Source organism: Dendropsophus ebraccatus, chromosome 7 (genome assembly GCF_027789765.1).
Source record: "Dendropsophus ebraccatus isolate aDenEbr1 chromosome 7, aDenEbr1.pat, whole genome shotgun sequence".
Classification (NCBI taxonomy): Eukaryota; Metazoa; Chordata; class Amphibia; order Anura; family Hylidae; genus Dendropsophus; species Dendropsophus ebraccatus.
In genome coordinates this window covers 88,535,362-88,552,029 of record NC_091460.1, presented here as the reverse complement: position 1 = coordinate 88,552,029, position 16,668 = coordinate 88,535,362, and the positions used below count along the sequence as shown (strand labels likewise).

Genomic DNA, 16,668 nt, shown 5'->3' with positions numbered 1-16,668 from the left:
CATATTAATATAAGGAAAGAAGAGAATTGATACTTATCAGTATATATATACAGGTGGTCCTCGGGTTACGACGGTCTCGAGTTACGACGTTTCGTGGTTACGACGCTTTGTTCCGACGCCTTGTTCCGACCTACGCGGTTCCTTCGTAAGTCGAGTACGTGCAGTGGCGGAAGAATACAGTACAGTACTGTACTATACTATACAGTGACAGGTTCCAGACTGAGAAAAACGAGTCTCCTGGCTGCTATAACGCCCTGCATTATGGCTCCCAAACCTAAGCCAGACTCTGCTGATGCCAACTGATGTACCTATGTGTTTATTGATACTTATGTAGGGTACTGCGTTAGCATACAGTAGGTGTTAGGATAGGCTAAGTGTTTACAGCACAGTACTGTTATTATGGTACAGTACTGTATGAATGTATGATCCGACTTACGTCGAAATTCGGTTTACGACGCCGCGCAAGAACGGATCAACGTCGTAAGTCGAGGACCACCTGTATATATATATATATATATATACACATTGGTCTGGTCTGTGCATTGAGGTCACCAACTACACCTGAAATGTGATTATAAACAACTATTCTGAAATGCAAAAGAGCGTTTTTCTTCTTAAAGGGGTAGTTCACCCAAATATTTTTTCTTTCAAATCAATTGCTGCCATGAAGTGCCAGAGATTTGTAATTTACTTCTATTAAAAAATCTCAAGCCTTCCAGTACTTATCAGCTGCTGTATGCCCAACAGAAAGTTGTATTATTTCCAGTCTGGACAGCAGGAGAGGTTTTCTATGGGGATTTGCTCCTGTTTTGGACAGTTCCTGACATGGACAGAGGAGGCAACAGAAAGCACTGTGTCAAACAGGAAAGAAAACACCACTTCCTGCTGGACACACAGCAGCTCATAAGTACTGGAAGACTTGAGATTTTTTAATAGAAGTGAATTACAAATCTCTGGCACTTTATGGCACCAGTTGATTTGAAAGAAATTTTTTTTGGGTGGACTACCCCTTTAAGGCTAGGTTCAGACTATGTAACTGTGCGGCTGTATTTGCGCGGCGGTATTTTTGGTGGTTCATGCGTACGCTGGAAAGTATACGATATACGGCTGCACAGTGCACACTATGTATGAATCTACGGCCCTATCGTAAACGGACCCGTAAAAAATGAACAAGACCATTGTTTGCGGCTGGAAATGCGGCCGTGGATTGACAGGCGGTCCGTACGGAGTACTTCAAAAATAGCCGGCAATGATGCCAAATGCCGATGCCTCTAATAGTTAATATATTAAATTAATAAAACATTTTCTTTGTAATAAAGTCCCTTTCGTTGTTCAATAATTTAATTCTAAGGAATCCATCATTTTGCAATTAAATATACTGTTAAAATAAATATATATATAAATAAATGTATATTTATATATATATTTATTTTTTGACAGTATATTTAATTGCACAATGATGGATTTGTTAGAATTAAATTATTGAACAACGAAACTGATTTTATTTCAACGAAAATGTGTTTTATTAATTAAATATTAATTAGTACAGGAAACTCCAGTAAGCCGTTAATTCATATTGCCGGCAATAGAGCATTCTGTACTAATCATCACTTTACTTTAATTAAAACATCAAATGTTTCTTCTAATTATGTTATCACAATAGCATTATTAGAAGAAACATTTAGAATTATATGTGCGCTCAGCTGATTGGCTGATCGGCTCAGCGCACATATAATTAGCGGGTCCGCAGTACAGTGACTTTATTGTGCTGCGGACCAGCGAAGAGACAACATCGGGGTGAGTATAGAGCTCTCCCCACCCCCTCCCCAGCACTGCACCCCTCCCAGCAAGGAAGGGGGGTCACTTAACCCCTTCCTTGCTGGGATGGGTGCAGTCTGACATCAGTCTGGCCCCCAAGGGGTTAAGGGGGATGCAATACATCCTCCCTTAACCCCTTGGGGGCCAGACTGTAAGCAGCAATCTGTAAAGATGCTGCATACTGTAAGGAGCACAACACCGCTCACAATGATGGGTGTTGTGCTCCTGTTTGTGTGTTTTTTGTGTGTTTCTCCCTTTTTGTTTTTCAGATATCGGTATCCTGTGGATTACGTCGGATTACGTGGACTACGTCGATGACCAGCGGTTGTTTGTTGTTGTTTTTTTAATAAAATGGTCAATGAGGGGTGTGGGGGTGTTTTTATTTGAATAAAAAATTTTTTTTACCTTGTGTCTTGTCTTTATTTCTTTACTTTATAGACTTAGTAGTGGAAGCCGTCTAATAGACGGAATCCATTACTAAGTCGGGGCCTAGTGTTAGCCGGTATAAAATGGCTAACACTAACCCCCTATTATTACCCCAGTACCCAATGCCACCAGGGGTACTGGGAAGAGCCGGGTGCCAGTGGTCCCGGAGCGTCAAAATTGGCGCTCCTGGACCGGGCGGCAGCAGGCTGGTAAGATTTAGGCTGGGGAGGGCCTAAACCAATGGCTCTTCCCACCCTGGTGTTACCAGGCTGCTGTCGTTTGGTTTTTAACCCGGCTGGTTATAAAAATAGGGGGGACCCTATGCGTTTTTTTTTTAATTATTTATTTATTTAAAATAAAACCGCATAGGGTCCCCCCTGCAATTAAAAATTATGGATTCGTTTAAATTTAATTATTGAACAATGAAAGGGACTTTATTACAACGAAAATGTGTTTTATTAATTCAATATATTAACATATTAACCATGAGAGGCATCGGCATCGGCATACTGCAGAGGATCGCAAACCCCGGTAATAGCAATTCATGTAAACTGTTTCCCTGCTTTCCCAGATGCATCCAGAGGTGTTTGCATCACTTTCTTAAGATTTTATTTGTTATTTTTAGTTGAACCAGATTTCCAAGTAAATGACCGTATGTTTTCAGCCGCATGTCTATTTTTTCCCACGGCCGTAGTTTCATCCGCACATTTACAGCCGCATAAAAAATACAGCCGCACACATACATAGTGTGAACATAGCCTCAGGGTGCGTTCACACGTACAGGATCTGGCGCAGATTTGAAGTTGCAGATTCAATGCAAAGCAACTGTGGGCCATCAAACCTGCTGCAGATCTGCTGCAGATCCTGTACGTGTGAACGCACCCTTAATCTGATGGAATCTGTTAGGGACTCCACCATAAATCAATGGGGAGCAATGTGCACTGTGGTGAACTACAAGACTGGCCATTACACAAAGTGGAACATGACAGATAATAATTACTATGCTACTAAAATAGCTGTGTGCATCAACTTTGTCTAATGGAAGCAGTTGAAAAGATATTCTTAATTCATTTTAGTGACTAAAATAGAATTCCTAACAAAAATGCAAATGGAACATTAGTAATAAAATGCTTGTGATAATAACTCATTTATGTACAGTATTTAGATTTTTTGGTTTTATAACCAGAAACACAATATTTTGTAGATACAGAAGTCAACTCAATATCTTCTTATGTTATATTTCCACAGACAGCACTTTTACTTTATTGTATTTTTTTTTCCATTTTCAAGCTTCATTTAAGTGCATTCTCCTGCCACACTGCATCATCCCTGTGATATGATTCATAAGCCCCACAGCTAGCAATTTATTTTACAGACACTGCTAAAGATTCCAATGCACATAAATAAAGGATTTATTTAACGTATCTAAAATGTTTTAGCCCAACCAGTGTCTAAATCCGCATCTGAAAGAAATGAAGTGGCCTATAAAAGGAAATAAAATAAGCATATTCTTTTACAACAAATAATAGCATTGGATAAAGAAATCTGCACCTCTTGTAATATTATTTGCATGCACACTTTAGACTTTACACAAATCCTTCATGGCTCCATAAAAGCTCCACACTGTAGTGTGCCATAATGCAGCACCCATTGCAGGAACCCTAATCCATATTCCAATGTAAGGAGATATGAAAACCATGAGCTGCTTCACTGGATGTCATAAAAAGGCTGCTTATGGGAGAGAATATCTCCAAGACATCTTATGGCATCACGCTTCATTACACAATAAAGTGTAACTGTCATTTAAAACATCTTTGTAGAAATCAATAGTACAAGTGATTTTAAGAAACACTGTAATGGTTTTTCAGGTCAAAGAAGTTTCTTTCTGTAGTTAAAAAGCTGTTTTCTAGCCCCCCCCCCCCCCAAGAAACAAGTTTGCTGCGTTCATTATGGTCTATGGAGGGGGGAGGGTCGTGGGGGGGGGGGGGGCTGGTGAGTGAGCAGGGAGAGAAAAAAACAGTCTTTGTATAGAAGCTAGCACAGCACATCATCCTGCATCCTTGCTTAGTCCTCAGTGTGACTCGTTTAGTCCTCAGTGTTCCCTGCTTTGCCCTTAGTTCAGCTTGCTACTTTCTCTGGATTTTGGTTCTCCGTTTACCATGTTGCATCTCTAGCTTTCGTCCTCCATTTGTTTGGTCCTCCGTTCCTTGCTGCCTTCTTGGTCCTGTCCTTCTCTGTGTTTTTGTGACTTTGCCTTGTCTACTGTCATTGTACCTTGTTTGCCCTTTCTGTTACCATCTCTGGCTTTCGTCCCTTAATTGTTTAGTATTCTCCTTGGCCTGTTTGTACTACTTATTTTGTGTGCTGTATTTTGTTTGTCTGTGTTTTACACTCATTTGTGTGCAGAAACTGATGCCCAGTTGCGGACAGTCAGTTAGGACCTGCACTGCAAGTAGGTAGGGACAGCGTGGGGGGTGTTTGCCACAGGGGCCCCCTGTGTCTTTTTGTTCCCCGGGGACCTGACACGCTTTTTCTTTTTTTTTTTTTGACGTGTTAACATAGCCTAGAGCTGGGCTCACACTAGTCTAATTCAGAAGTAATTTGATGCATGCATTACAACTGCAAGTCATGGTGCAAGCTTGGTTTTGCATAACCTTTCTCTTTTTTGGAAGAGTTCTAGTAATAGTTAATTGAAAAAATAAACATTTTTTTATATATAGCTTTTCTTCATTATTGAAGAAAAAAGATGCAACACACGCTCACACAAAACATAAGGCGTTTGGCTTAAAACCTCCACACATATTTAACATTTGAGGTTTACCCAATATGGAAAAAATATCAAGGAAAATATAGAGAATATCGAAATACTGAAAAATATGAACTTGGCTCTAGAAATATAAAATAGTCTCTAAAGACTTACAAGCTGATTTAGAATGGAGCATTTGTGCAAGGACTGAAGCATAAGATTCTGGTAAAGCAGGACTATTCCAAAGTACAATAGTTACTGAAAGTGGAGTTTTAATCATGTCAGGGTGCCCTCACACCTCCTTTTTGTGTGGCCTCCCCCCCCCCAACCAAAAAAAAAAATGCCAGAGAAACCTTTTTTTCTGCTCATGACCTAGCTGCTCGACTACAAAAGGTGACAAAAATGCCATACACACAGCAATGGCGTTTTTGAGACAACCAGAACAATCCCTTTTACCTCTATGGTGCAAAAAACGCCACAGTTTGTCAAAAAAAAAGCCACAACTTCAGCCTGCTACAATTTGTAAAACTGCCACAGCGCCTCAAAAACGCCAGAGAGGAGAGAAAAATGCCACCCCAAAAAAAACCAATGTGTGTAAGGCATATCCTAAACTTCCATTGACTTCCAGCGGTTTTACAAAAAACAAATATTTTTTCTTCCAAATTGGTATTACAGAAACTCAGCTCAGATAATTGCATATCTGTGCTGTCAGCTTCCAGGGGTAAGCGAACAATACAAGGATCGTTTGTGCAGCCCTGGCTCCTCGATTTCTTGTGCCTTGTAAAGACACTGCAAACTATGGCCAATCTCGCTGATCGGCACTCATAAGCAGCCAGTGTGGCTGACAAATTGCTATGCGTAAAAGGACTGTAGATTAGTTAGTAGCTGGGCGTCCAGAACCTCTTGGGAGCTTTTAAATAAAAACAATTGGCTATGAGGTGGGAATAATTTAGGTAATAAAATTAAAATGCATATTTATTGTATAATGAGATTTGTAAAATATGGCATTTAAAAAGGCGAGAAAGTCTAGCCTCCAATCAGTTGTATTCAGCACATAATGCCTATGTCATTTAGAGTTTTGTGTTTCCTCTGCACTTCCCTTTATATTTGTATTAATAATTCTTGAGTTTGTTCACCACTCTCCATTCACTGAGAAATCTCTAAAGAGGAAGAAACATGTTGGCAGGGTGAGTATGAGGCCATGTTTAGACGCTGTATGACACCAGCTGTTCCGTGACCTGGCCGGGTTACGGAACGGCCCGTGTCAGATAAGATCATCCCGTCCAGTATTCAGTAGCGGCCGCATGCTGAATTCTGATGCGAACGTTTCAATGCACGGCCGCATCAGAATTCCCCACTACTGGAGCCACACGCTCCATTGTGTGAACTGACAGGGTTTTCTGCGGCCTCTATTCAATGAATAGCGGCCACAGAAAACTGACATGTCAGTTTCTTGCGGCGCTGCTAGGGTTCCCGGTCGGGGTGTATACTATGTGTATACACTCCGGACGGGATTCCTCAGAAGGCAGCATAATGTAAGGTTCGTATAAATCACGGCCGTTTTTCAAATCGGCAACAACGGCCGTGATTAATATGAACCTTACGTTGTGTGAACATAGCCTTAGGCTATGTTCACACTATGTATATTTCAGGCAGTATTTGGTCCTCATGTCAGGTCCTCATAGCAACCAAAACCAGGAGTGGATTGAAAACACAGAAAGGCTCTGTTCACATAATGTTGTAATTGAGTGGATGGCTGTCATTTAATGGCAAATATTTGCTGTTATTTTAGAACAACGGCTGTTATATTGAAATAATGGCAGTTATTTACCGTTATATGGCGGCCATCCACTCAGTTTCAACATTGTGTGAACAGAGCCTTTCTGTGCTTTCAATCCAATCCTGGTTTTGGTTGCTATGAGGACCTGACATGAGGACCAAATACTGCCTGAAATATACGTAGTGTGAACATAGCCTTATAGTGTAAGGCAACAGGGGTATTTCAAATTAGTGTTGTCCTTTTCATTGTTTTCACATACCCTTAAAGCGCTAAGTAACTACAGTATCAGAGGTGCCCTGATGACAACACATCTCAGCGGATCCTATACTTTACTGGAACAATTGGACTTCATGAAATATCTGGAGACCTCTACAGGATGCTGTTGGTGAGATCCATCCTCTTTGTATTCATTCATTTGGTGTCATATGACATTGTGGATTTATTTGGTCTCAGTCCTGAGATTTGCTTGAGAACACTCTGGGGGAGATTTATGAAAGGGTGTAAATATACACCTGGTGTAAACTGCCCACAGCAACCAATCACAGCTCCTTTTATATTTTACCAGAGCTGAAAGATGAGCTGTGATTGGTTGCTGTGGGTAGTTTACACCAGGTGTATATTTACACCCTTTTATAAATCTCCCCCTCTAAGTTTTTGGTCTACTGTATGATGGCTTCAATAAAAAAAGGTAGCCTCCTGATAGCACAAGAGTAGCTGTGAGCAGCATAAAGAGGAATACTAAAAAAGATCTTGTGACTCATGTAAGACCTATAAAGGTTTTTTAGGAACTTTCAAGACTAAGAATTGCTTTAGACATTAAAATGACAATATCTGAGGAAGTAAAAAGTTTTTGAAGTCTGTCACCTTACCGTACAAAATGTGATGTTAAGCCCTATTTTAGAACTAGTCTGAGTGCAGCAATTCAGTTTATACGCATTTCCTGATCCATCAATACCCAGATGCTATTGTTCTACATGTCTGAAGTCATGGTCTGATTATTATGTATTGCAGCACTTGCATTTTGCTTCCTCGAATGAAATCTCTTTTGATGGGACTATTGAGTATTAAGCCTGGGTATTACCATAAAATAGCGTTATGCATTGTAAATACCTGTTGGGAATGTGATATACATATGGAAAGATGTGTAATTAATATGACACAATATCTATCTATGTATTAAAGATATGTTCCATTATTCAGTCAAACACAGACATCTGTATGTCACTTTCTTCAATATTCTGCCTTTCATTCCAAGAACATACAGCATTATATATAGGTCCTAGCTTTTATTAAAAACAAATAAAAACAATCAATAGCATCAAGCATCTCAATCAATGGCACTTGACTTAGAGGGAAGCCGTTACCATAAAAATGCTGTTTTATCTGCAGGCAGCATGTTATAGAACAGAAGGGAATGAGCATATTGGTATACAGATTTGTGGGAATTCCTAATACAGTAACTGGAATGGAATTGTTTCATTAAGGCCACTGCTTAGAAGTCCAGTGGACAGTCCCACTCAGTGACTGACACTTATTTCTGCACGCACACTGATACAGTTAGAGGCTATGTTCACACAATGTATATTTTCGTAAAAGTACGCCCATTGTTGCAATCTGCAACAACGGCCGTACTTTGTACGAAAACATAAGTTGCCTTGCCTTCTATGGGATCCCAGCCGGAGTGTATACACATAGTATACGCTCTAGCTGGGATCTCTCGCGGCACCATAGAAAACTGACATGTCAGTTTTCTGCGGCCGCTATTCACTGAATAGTGGCCGCAGAAAACCATGTCAGCACACACTATGGAGCGAGCGGCTCTGGACGTAGGCTCCATAGTATGCAGTGGGGAGAACTCTGCGGCCCTAAAGATCATCAAGAAGCCAGTTCTGCAATACTGCCCGTGATGATCTTTTCAGAGACTGTCCGGTCTCTTACTGTGTGTGAACATAGCCATAGAATGAGCAGAGGTTTGCATGACAAAACTACAAAAAGTATACTATGGTGCCTAAAGGCTGGACTGCATTCTCATGGTTACAGCTTTTCTTCAAATTAGTAATTTCTGCAATATGCCTTTCCCGTTTGACTGATAAGATGAAGTTGCTGCAACCACGGCACCTTGGTATGAAAGTATAACTCCAGGACCAGCTCAGTTTGCATCAGGGGTGTTTTTTTTGGAGTGCCCCAAATGCACATTATATAGATGGTCTAAGTTAACTGTATCAATCATGGTGACAGACTCAAAAACTGAGCTAGCTAAGAGACCATGCAGGAGGCTGCTTAACTCCCCTGTTATAATTGAATGGCTGTCCAAGTAACAGATATATGGCTTTAATCTGCCAGGGCAAGAGTCCCTGAACTTTGAACCCTCTCTATGATGTCCCCAATCCCTTTAATTTTGTATTTGTTTAGTATGCTGTTTAAATGGCATACTAGATGACCTTTGCTTATTTTGACTATTGACTATTCTGACGTACCTACTATCATGTATAAGGAAAGTAGGGCATGTAATGTGCTCTGTGAATTGAGCTTATTTAGGTTTTCAAAGTGAACAAATCGTTTTCAATGAAACGTACATCTATGATCTAGTGTTGTCACGATACCAGAATTTTGAGTTCGATACCAATACCAACTTTTTCAATGCTCGATACCAATTCGATACTGAATAAATTACATAAAAAACCCTCACAAGAATAGAAATTGAAGTCATGTAACACTAGCTAGCTAGGGGTGATGGGAGTTGTAGTCATGTAACACACACCAGCTATCAAGGGGATGGTGGGGGCTGTAGTCATGTAACACACACAGTTCAGCTACTAGGAGGATGGTGGGGGCTGTAGTCATGTAACACACTTCAGCTACCAGGAGGATGGTGGGAGCTGTAGTCATGTAACACACTTCAGCTACCAGGAGGATGGTGGGAGCTGTAGTCATGTAACACACTTCAGCTACCAGGAGGATGGTGGGGGCTGTAGTCATGTAACACACACTTCAGCTACCAGGGGGATGGTGGGGGCTGTAGTCATGTAACACACACAGTTCAGCTACCAGGGGGATGGTGGGGGCTGTAGTCATGTAACACACACACTTCAGCTACCAGGGGGATGGTGGGGGCTGTAGTCATGTAACACACTTCAGCTACCAGGAGGATGGTGGGGGCTGTAGTCATGTAACACACACCAGCTATCAAGGGGATGGTGGGGGCTGTAGTCATGTAACACACACTTCAGCTATTTGGGGATGGTGGGGACTGTAGTCATGTAACACACTTCAGCTACCAGGGGGATGGTGGGGGCTGTAGTCATGTAACACACTTCAGCTACCAGGGGGATGGTGGGGGCTGTAGTCATGTAACACACACCAGCTATCAAGGGGATGGTGGGGGCTGTAGTCATGTAAAACACACTTCAGCTACCAGGAGGATGGTGGGAGCTGTAGTCATGTAACACACTTCAGCTACCAGGAGGATGGTGGGAGCTGTAGTCATGTAACACACTTCAGCTACCAGGAGGATGGTGGGGGCTGTAGTCATGTAACACACACTTCAGCTACCAGGGGGATGGTGGGGGCTGTAGTCATGTAACACACACTTCAGCTACCAGGGGGATGGTGGGGGCTGTAGTCATGTAACACACACAGTTCAGCTACCAGGGGGATGGTGGGGGCTGTAGTCATGTAACACACTTCAGCTACCAGGAGGATGGTGGGGGCTGTAGTCATGTAACACACACCAGCTATCAAGGGGATGGTGGGGGCTGTAGTCATGTAACACACACTTCAGCTATTTGGGGATGGTGGGGACTGTAGTCATGTAACACACTTCAGCTACCAGGGGGATGGTGGGGGCTGTAGTCATGTAACACACACCAGCTATCAAGGGGATGGTGGGGGCTGTAGTCATGTAAAACACACTTCAGCTACCAGGAGGATGGTGGGGGCTGTAGTCATGTAACACAAACTTCAGCTATTGGGATGATGAGGGCTGTAGTAATGTAACACACACAGTTCAGCTATTGGGATGATGAGGGTTGTAGTTGCACATTTCGTGCTTCCAGGGCTTGGTGACCAGGATCTGGGCGGCAGGGTAATCTGCAGGTTACAGCCCCTCTCCCCCGTCAGAGCACGGCTGACCTCCTGGTCATCCCCCACTGATGTCTGGCCGGGAGTTATCTGAGGGCCCTGGCCGCTCCTCCTCACAGTCCTGCGGCCCCCACCTCACAGTGCAGCCAGATCGAGTGGCCGCATCTCCTCCGTCCTCCTCTCCCCGACACCCGCTTTCCCTCTTCAGCCTCCTCTCCCTTCTCCTCCGTCCTCCTCTCTCCCGGACCGCCCGCTCTCCCTCTTCAGCCTCCTCACCTCCAGCCTTCTCCTCCGTCCTCCTCTCCCCGACCCCCGCTCTCCGTCTTCAGCTTCCTCACCTCCAGCCTTCTCTGTCCTCCTCTCCCGGACGTCCCGCTCTCCTCCGTGCAGCTCCACATGCCACATAAATCATCTCTCTGATAACAGAGTCTGGCAGCCGACCCCTGCAGCATACGGAGCGGCTCAGGAGGGGTTAATGCCACTGTCAGTGTGACAGCGGCATCTACACAGTTACACAGCCGGCACTAGCAATTGCTATGTGCCGGCTACGGATGGAGAGAGAGTGCGGAGGAGGTGACAGGTGGGAGCAGGGGGCGGCACACAGAGAACACGGCCGGCGCTCAGATAGCCGCCGGCCGTGTTCTCTGCTCTATACTTTGTTAAACTGCGCTATAATGCTAATTAACATAAAGTTTCGATACCAGGAAATCCTGGTATCGAACCATTTTTTTGCCCCAAATATCGATAGTAGTATCGATATTTCGGTGCATTGTGCATCCCTACTATGATCTACTTATTACTACTGAATACCACGTTAATAATGGAACTTTGTGTTTTTTTAAGCACCTGTGTTAAAAAGAAAGAAAAGGCTTATGATGTTCTAGCAGCAGCAAAAAACAAAGGGTAGCCTGCTGAGGAAGACATAAGAAATTGATTGAAATGTTGTTTGCTGACACATGAAGAACACAGATATTGAGCGACCTCATTTAATATTTTCTCTGTGCATCACTGAATTATTCCAGTTTTATAAATGTATTATGGAAATGGTTACCTGATAAACAGTAGCACGCAGCATATCGGCCGCTTCCACATCACCACTCTCTTTATTACCAGATGTGTCCAGTATCGCTAATGTTCCCAAATACCGTGACCTAGCAGAGACCTGAGTACTCTGTTTCGGAGTCTTCTTGGTTTGTGGGGCAGAAAAGGATCTGTAATAAGAAGAACAAACTTAACAGCTATATCCATTTAACAGCAAGGTGCTACAGCAAATGTTCTTCATCCATTGGGAGGCTCTGTCCATATTGTCCATCTGTCCAAGATGTCACAAAGGAGAATAGCAATAAATTTCCTTCTAAAATCATTAGAAACCTGTTTAACATTATGAAAAATCAAGTGTTTGATAAATTTCATACATAGTTTAGACCAGCTATTAGTAGGCCTAAATTCTCAGCAGCAACAGCTTGCTCAGCCAAACACTGACTGAGGCAGGACACTGCTGCAGTCAGTCATTGGCTGAGCGGGCCCTTACTTCCAAGATAGGTCCATCTTGGAAGTAACAAAATACCAAGTGGAGAGCTGGAAGACATCACAGGGGGAGTCCCAGAGTACCAAGGTAGGTGAGTATGCATTTTTAAATTTCATTTTCATGGTAGTCCCAGAACCATAGCTAAAATCTTTCCATCGGCGGCATACATCATACAATGTATATTTATTTGCTATTGCTATGCACAAAGGAAAAAAAACAATACAAACAATTAAAAATCACAAAAAAACAAAAACAGTGGAACAATAACAAACAAAAAACACACTTGGAATGCAGCATTCCAAAAGGTGAAATTCTGTCCTGATCACAAAAGCCTGAAACATCCCGATTAGAGATGAGCGAAGCAGCCTTGTTTTGCTTTGTACGAAGCAAAACTGAATGGCATTCTTGCAGCTTCGTGAACATGATGGGTACGTTTTTCACGCATTTTTCAGGCGGTCCTCAGGCTGTATCCACCCTCTTCACGGAGCTGCTAGCCTCAGGATTTAAAAGCCGATCAGTTTTGCTTCATACAAAGCAAAACGCAGCTGCTTAGCTCATCAGTGAAGGGGCTAAAGTTTCTTCATAGATAAAGTGCAAGCCGTGTCTTTGAGCCACAATAATATATTCGCTAAAAAAAATCTTCCCATGATACTAGGGGGAGCATGTCCATTTGTCATAGTTAAGATTTAAATACTGCAGATGTAAAAGCAGCATAGGGCAGGAACAAAGTGAAACATACTACAGCAAACCCACGATGTTCGCTATATATATGACCACTTACATAACACAAATTTATAATCTATTCTCTTAAATGCGGCAGATAAGAAATCTTCAGCACATAAAGCAGCAACCAATGAATATTTGATGCTGTGAGTGCAATGAGACTGCTTTCATATATATTTCATTGCATTCACATCTTATAGGAATTGAAGTTGGCATGTACATTTATTTTACAGTTAGTTAAGTTATTGTAACCATTTCAGTACTTAACAATACTCTGTACAAGCCACCCTGAAATAAGAATGAAGGAAATTCACAAATGCACATCTAAAACCAACATCTTTGAGATAGTATGAGAAGCTTTAAAGGGCAAACATTTGTGTTCAACACTAATGAACTACAGTATTCTATATTTACAGCCTAATGGAGACATTCCCTTGCCTGGAGACTTAATAATTCTGAATCACAGCTCGGCGTGAATAAGGATTGCAGCCCCTTGATAGGAGGAAAGCCCTGGTGTTTGGGGCACGGTCTTATGGAATTTCTGGAAAGGCAGTGGAGCAATACAAGCACACGGTACATCTGCCACACTTTATTGGAATGAAATATTAATCATGGTTTTCCCGACGGGGATAGGGATAGAATGGAAACAAAGAAAGAACTTTAAGAAAGCTAAGGACAAGCTCATATACCGCCAAGAATGCAGCAAAACAACCAGGAAAAAAGGGAAATAGTCTAAGTGTTTCTATGGAAGTTATATAAGCACTGAATACAATTTTCCAAGAACATAGTGCAAAGAATAGTAATACTAGTATTCGGTTGTGCTGTGAGGGATTTCATCTCTTGAGGTGTTGCTCAGTTCTGTTCACTCCAATGGAGATAAGTGGCAATGACAGATCTCATAAACAAGAATGGCGTGTTTGAGTAGGACCACTTGGTTACATCTAAGGCATCCTGCAAACTGCAGTAACAAGAATGTGGACACATAATCTGGGGTGTTCAATTAACAGACAGAGTGAGATTTTTTTTTTGGCAATGCTCCAGATGTCCTGGGCCTGTCCTGGTAAACAAGCCCTGATTTTTTTTTCTTTTTTTAGGCTATGTTCACACTACGTAAAACTACGGCCGTTGTTGCCGATGGCAACATTGGCCGTAGCTTTTGTGCAGCGGAACACAGCCTATTAAGCAATGGGATCCCGGCCGGAGCATACACACATCGTATACGCTCTGGCTGGGATCTGTGTGGCCCCGCAAATAACTGACATGTCAGTTTTCTGTGGCCAGAATTCAGTGAATTCCGGCTGCAGAAAGACCTGTCAGTTCACACAGTGAAGCGAGGGGCTCCAGCCGCTTGCTTTACTGTGTGCTATGGAAAGCTCTGATGTGGGCGCGCGCTGATGCGCCCGCATCAGAGCTCCGCGGCCAGAAAGATCATCCGGCCGGTACGAGATGATCCGGCCAGAGACCGGCTGTTCCGTGACCCGGCCGGGGTCACGGAACGGCCGGTCTCATATGTAGTGTGAACATAGCCTTAAAGTGTATGCGTCACTTAAAATAATTTTTGATATGTCGTCAGCCATGTCAAAAGTTAAATATGACAGTAGGCCTCTGAGACCTGCTCCGATCAGAAGATACAGCCAGAGACAGATTGCGGCAGCACAATCAACTCCCTGGCTGGCAGCTCATTCCGTCAATATTTTCTCATAAACTTACATAGAAAACATTGATGGAATGAGACCCGCTCTGATCAATAACTTTTGACATTTGCACAGTTCCTGTGGAGAGCGCAGCATCAGGAAAAGGAAGCAGTGCAGCTCCGTATACAGGTATACTGAGCTGCAGCAGGGGTCTGGACACCTGGCCTCCACGGTCCGCCAGTTAAGGACCCCTGTCTTATCAGATAGACCTTTAGCTTTCAGAACTTCTACTTGTAAGATAAACAATTTAAATGTTTTTAAATATGCAAATGAGCAACAAGACAAGTGTCCAGTAGGCAAGACTAATCAGTTCCCCCACATCCCCTACAACACAAATGCTGCCAATGAAATGCAGGATTAGGGTGGGTTCATACTGAGGAATTCTTGCGGATAATGTCCGTGGAATTCCGCGTGCCTTTCCGCTGGCTTCATAGACACCATTCTATGGGCCGACGTATTCCGCTATCCGCCGATAGCGGCGGATAGCGGAATACGCCGGCCCATAGAATGGTGTCTATGGAGACGGCGGAAAGGTGCGCGGCACTATGCGTGGACAGACAGCGGAATTCCGCTGACATTATCTGCGAGAATTCCTCAGTATGAACCCACCCTAAGAGGGCAGCAGTATAGTATAAAAATGATGGGGACCTGAGGGGATCAAAAATATTCATTGCTTGACTCACAAACAGAAATTTGCAAATCTAAGGTCTATAAAGGTACTTTTAAAGTGACACTGTCACCCCCCTTTTGTGCATTCTGACATCTCTACACAGGGGTAATGGGTAAATTTTGCAGTTTTCACACCTTATTTTATATCATACGTCATGGTGCTTGTTTAAGTAAAAAGTAATCTTTTATGAACTGCAGATTGTGTTAAGTGGGCGGGGCCTCGTGGCAGTAGCGTCACATAGCCCCGTCCACAACGACACCGTTGGCCCCGCCCCCTTGGAGGCCATTGGTGGGCCGACCTAGAAGGGGTGGGGCCTAGACCTTTAGGCCAGCCTGTTCCAATTGTTGGTGAGAGGGCGGGGCCAACGGTGGTGTTGTGGGTGGGGCTAAGTGGCGCTAATGCTGTGAGGCCCCGCCCACTTAACATAATCTGCAGTTGTTAAAAGATGACTTTTTACTTGAACAAGCACCATAACGTATGATATAAAATAAGGTATGAAAACCGCTAAATTTACCCATTACACCTGTGTAGAGATGTCAGAATGCCCAAAGGGGGTGACAGTGTCACTTTAACCTTTACTTGTTGCTAAGCTTAAACTATACAAAACTATCAGAAAGATCCCCTGTAAATCCTAGTGAACATTATTTCAATTCTATTTTACTCTACACACACACATATTCTGATGTACTGTGCCTAAAGATAATAGGAGTACAGAGCAAAAGTTTTGCCCAGAGTATGCGAAGGGAGTCAGAGCTAAATCAGATAGATCTCTATATACCCTTAAGACCACAGTAAAGTGACACCAAATAGAAGGAAGGAATATTCATCACTTTCCAATTACCTGTTTGACTGAGATCCACCTAAGTCTAATGTCCCTTTTAAGTTCTTTTGATGATCAAGCTAAAAAAATAAATAAATTAGAAGTTAGAACTCACCAAAGTAATTGAACAATACAAGGACTGAAAAGCATTAACACTAGAGTAAGATTATAAGGGTGGGTTCAAACAGAATGACTCGCAGCAGACCTCTGCGAGTATGTAATCACCCGCCCCCTTAAACCATTAATTGGCTACTGCTGCCTGTTACATTATACATTACCTGTTTCCTTGCTGCACGGGGTCCCGGCTTCCTGCTCTGCCGCTGAGCCAATCAGTGTGTTGCCCAGCTGCAGCCACTGATTGGCTGGGCGGGAGAGCAGGAAGC

General features: G+C 42.9%; 1 protein-coding gene across 3 annotated transcripts in view; it reads right to left on the bottom strand.

The window, feature by feature from the left end:
• The window catches only part of MAP9 (microtubule associated protein 9), an 84,829-nt gene that overhangs the window by 15,628 nt on the left and 52,533 nt on the right, over positions 1 to 16,668 (bottom strand). For all 3 annotated transcript variants that reach the window (XM_069977868.1, XM_069977869.1, XM_069977867.1), the window contains exons 8-9: positions 16,307 to 16,365; positions 11,902 to 12,061 (exon numbers count right to left, since the gene is read on the bottom strand). In XM_069977868.1, the coding sequence (XP_069833969.1) occupies positions 11,902 to 12,061; positions 16,307 to 16,365 (219 nt within the window). The remainder of the gene's footprint in view (positions 1 to 11,901; positions 12,062 to 16,306; positions 16,366 to 16,668) is intronic.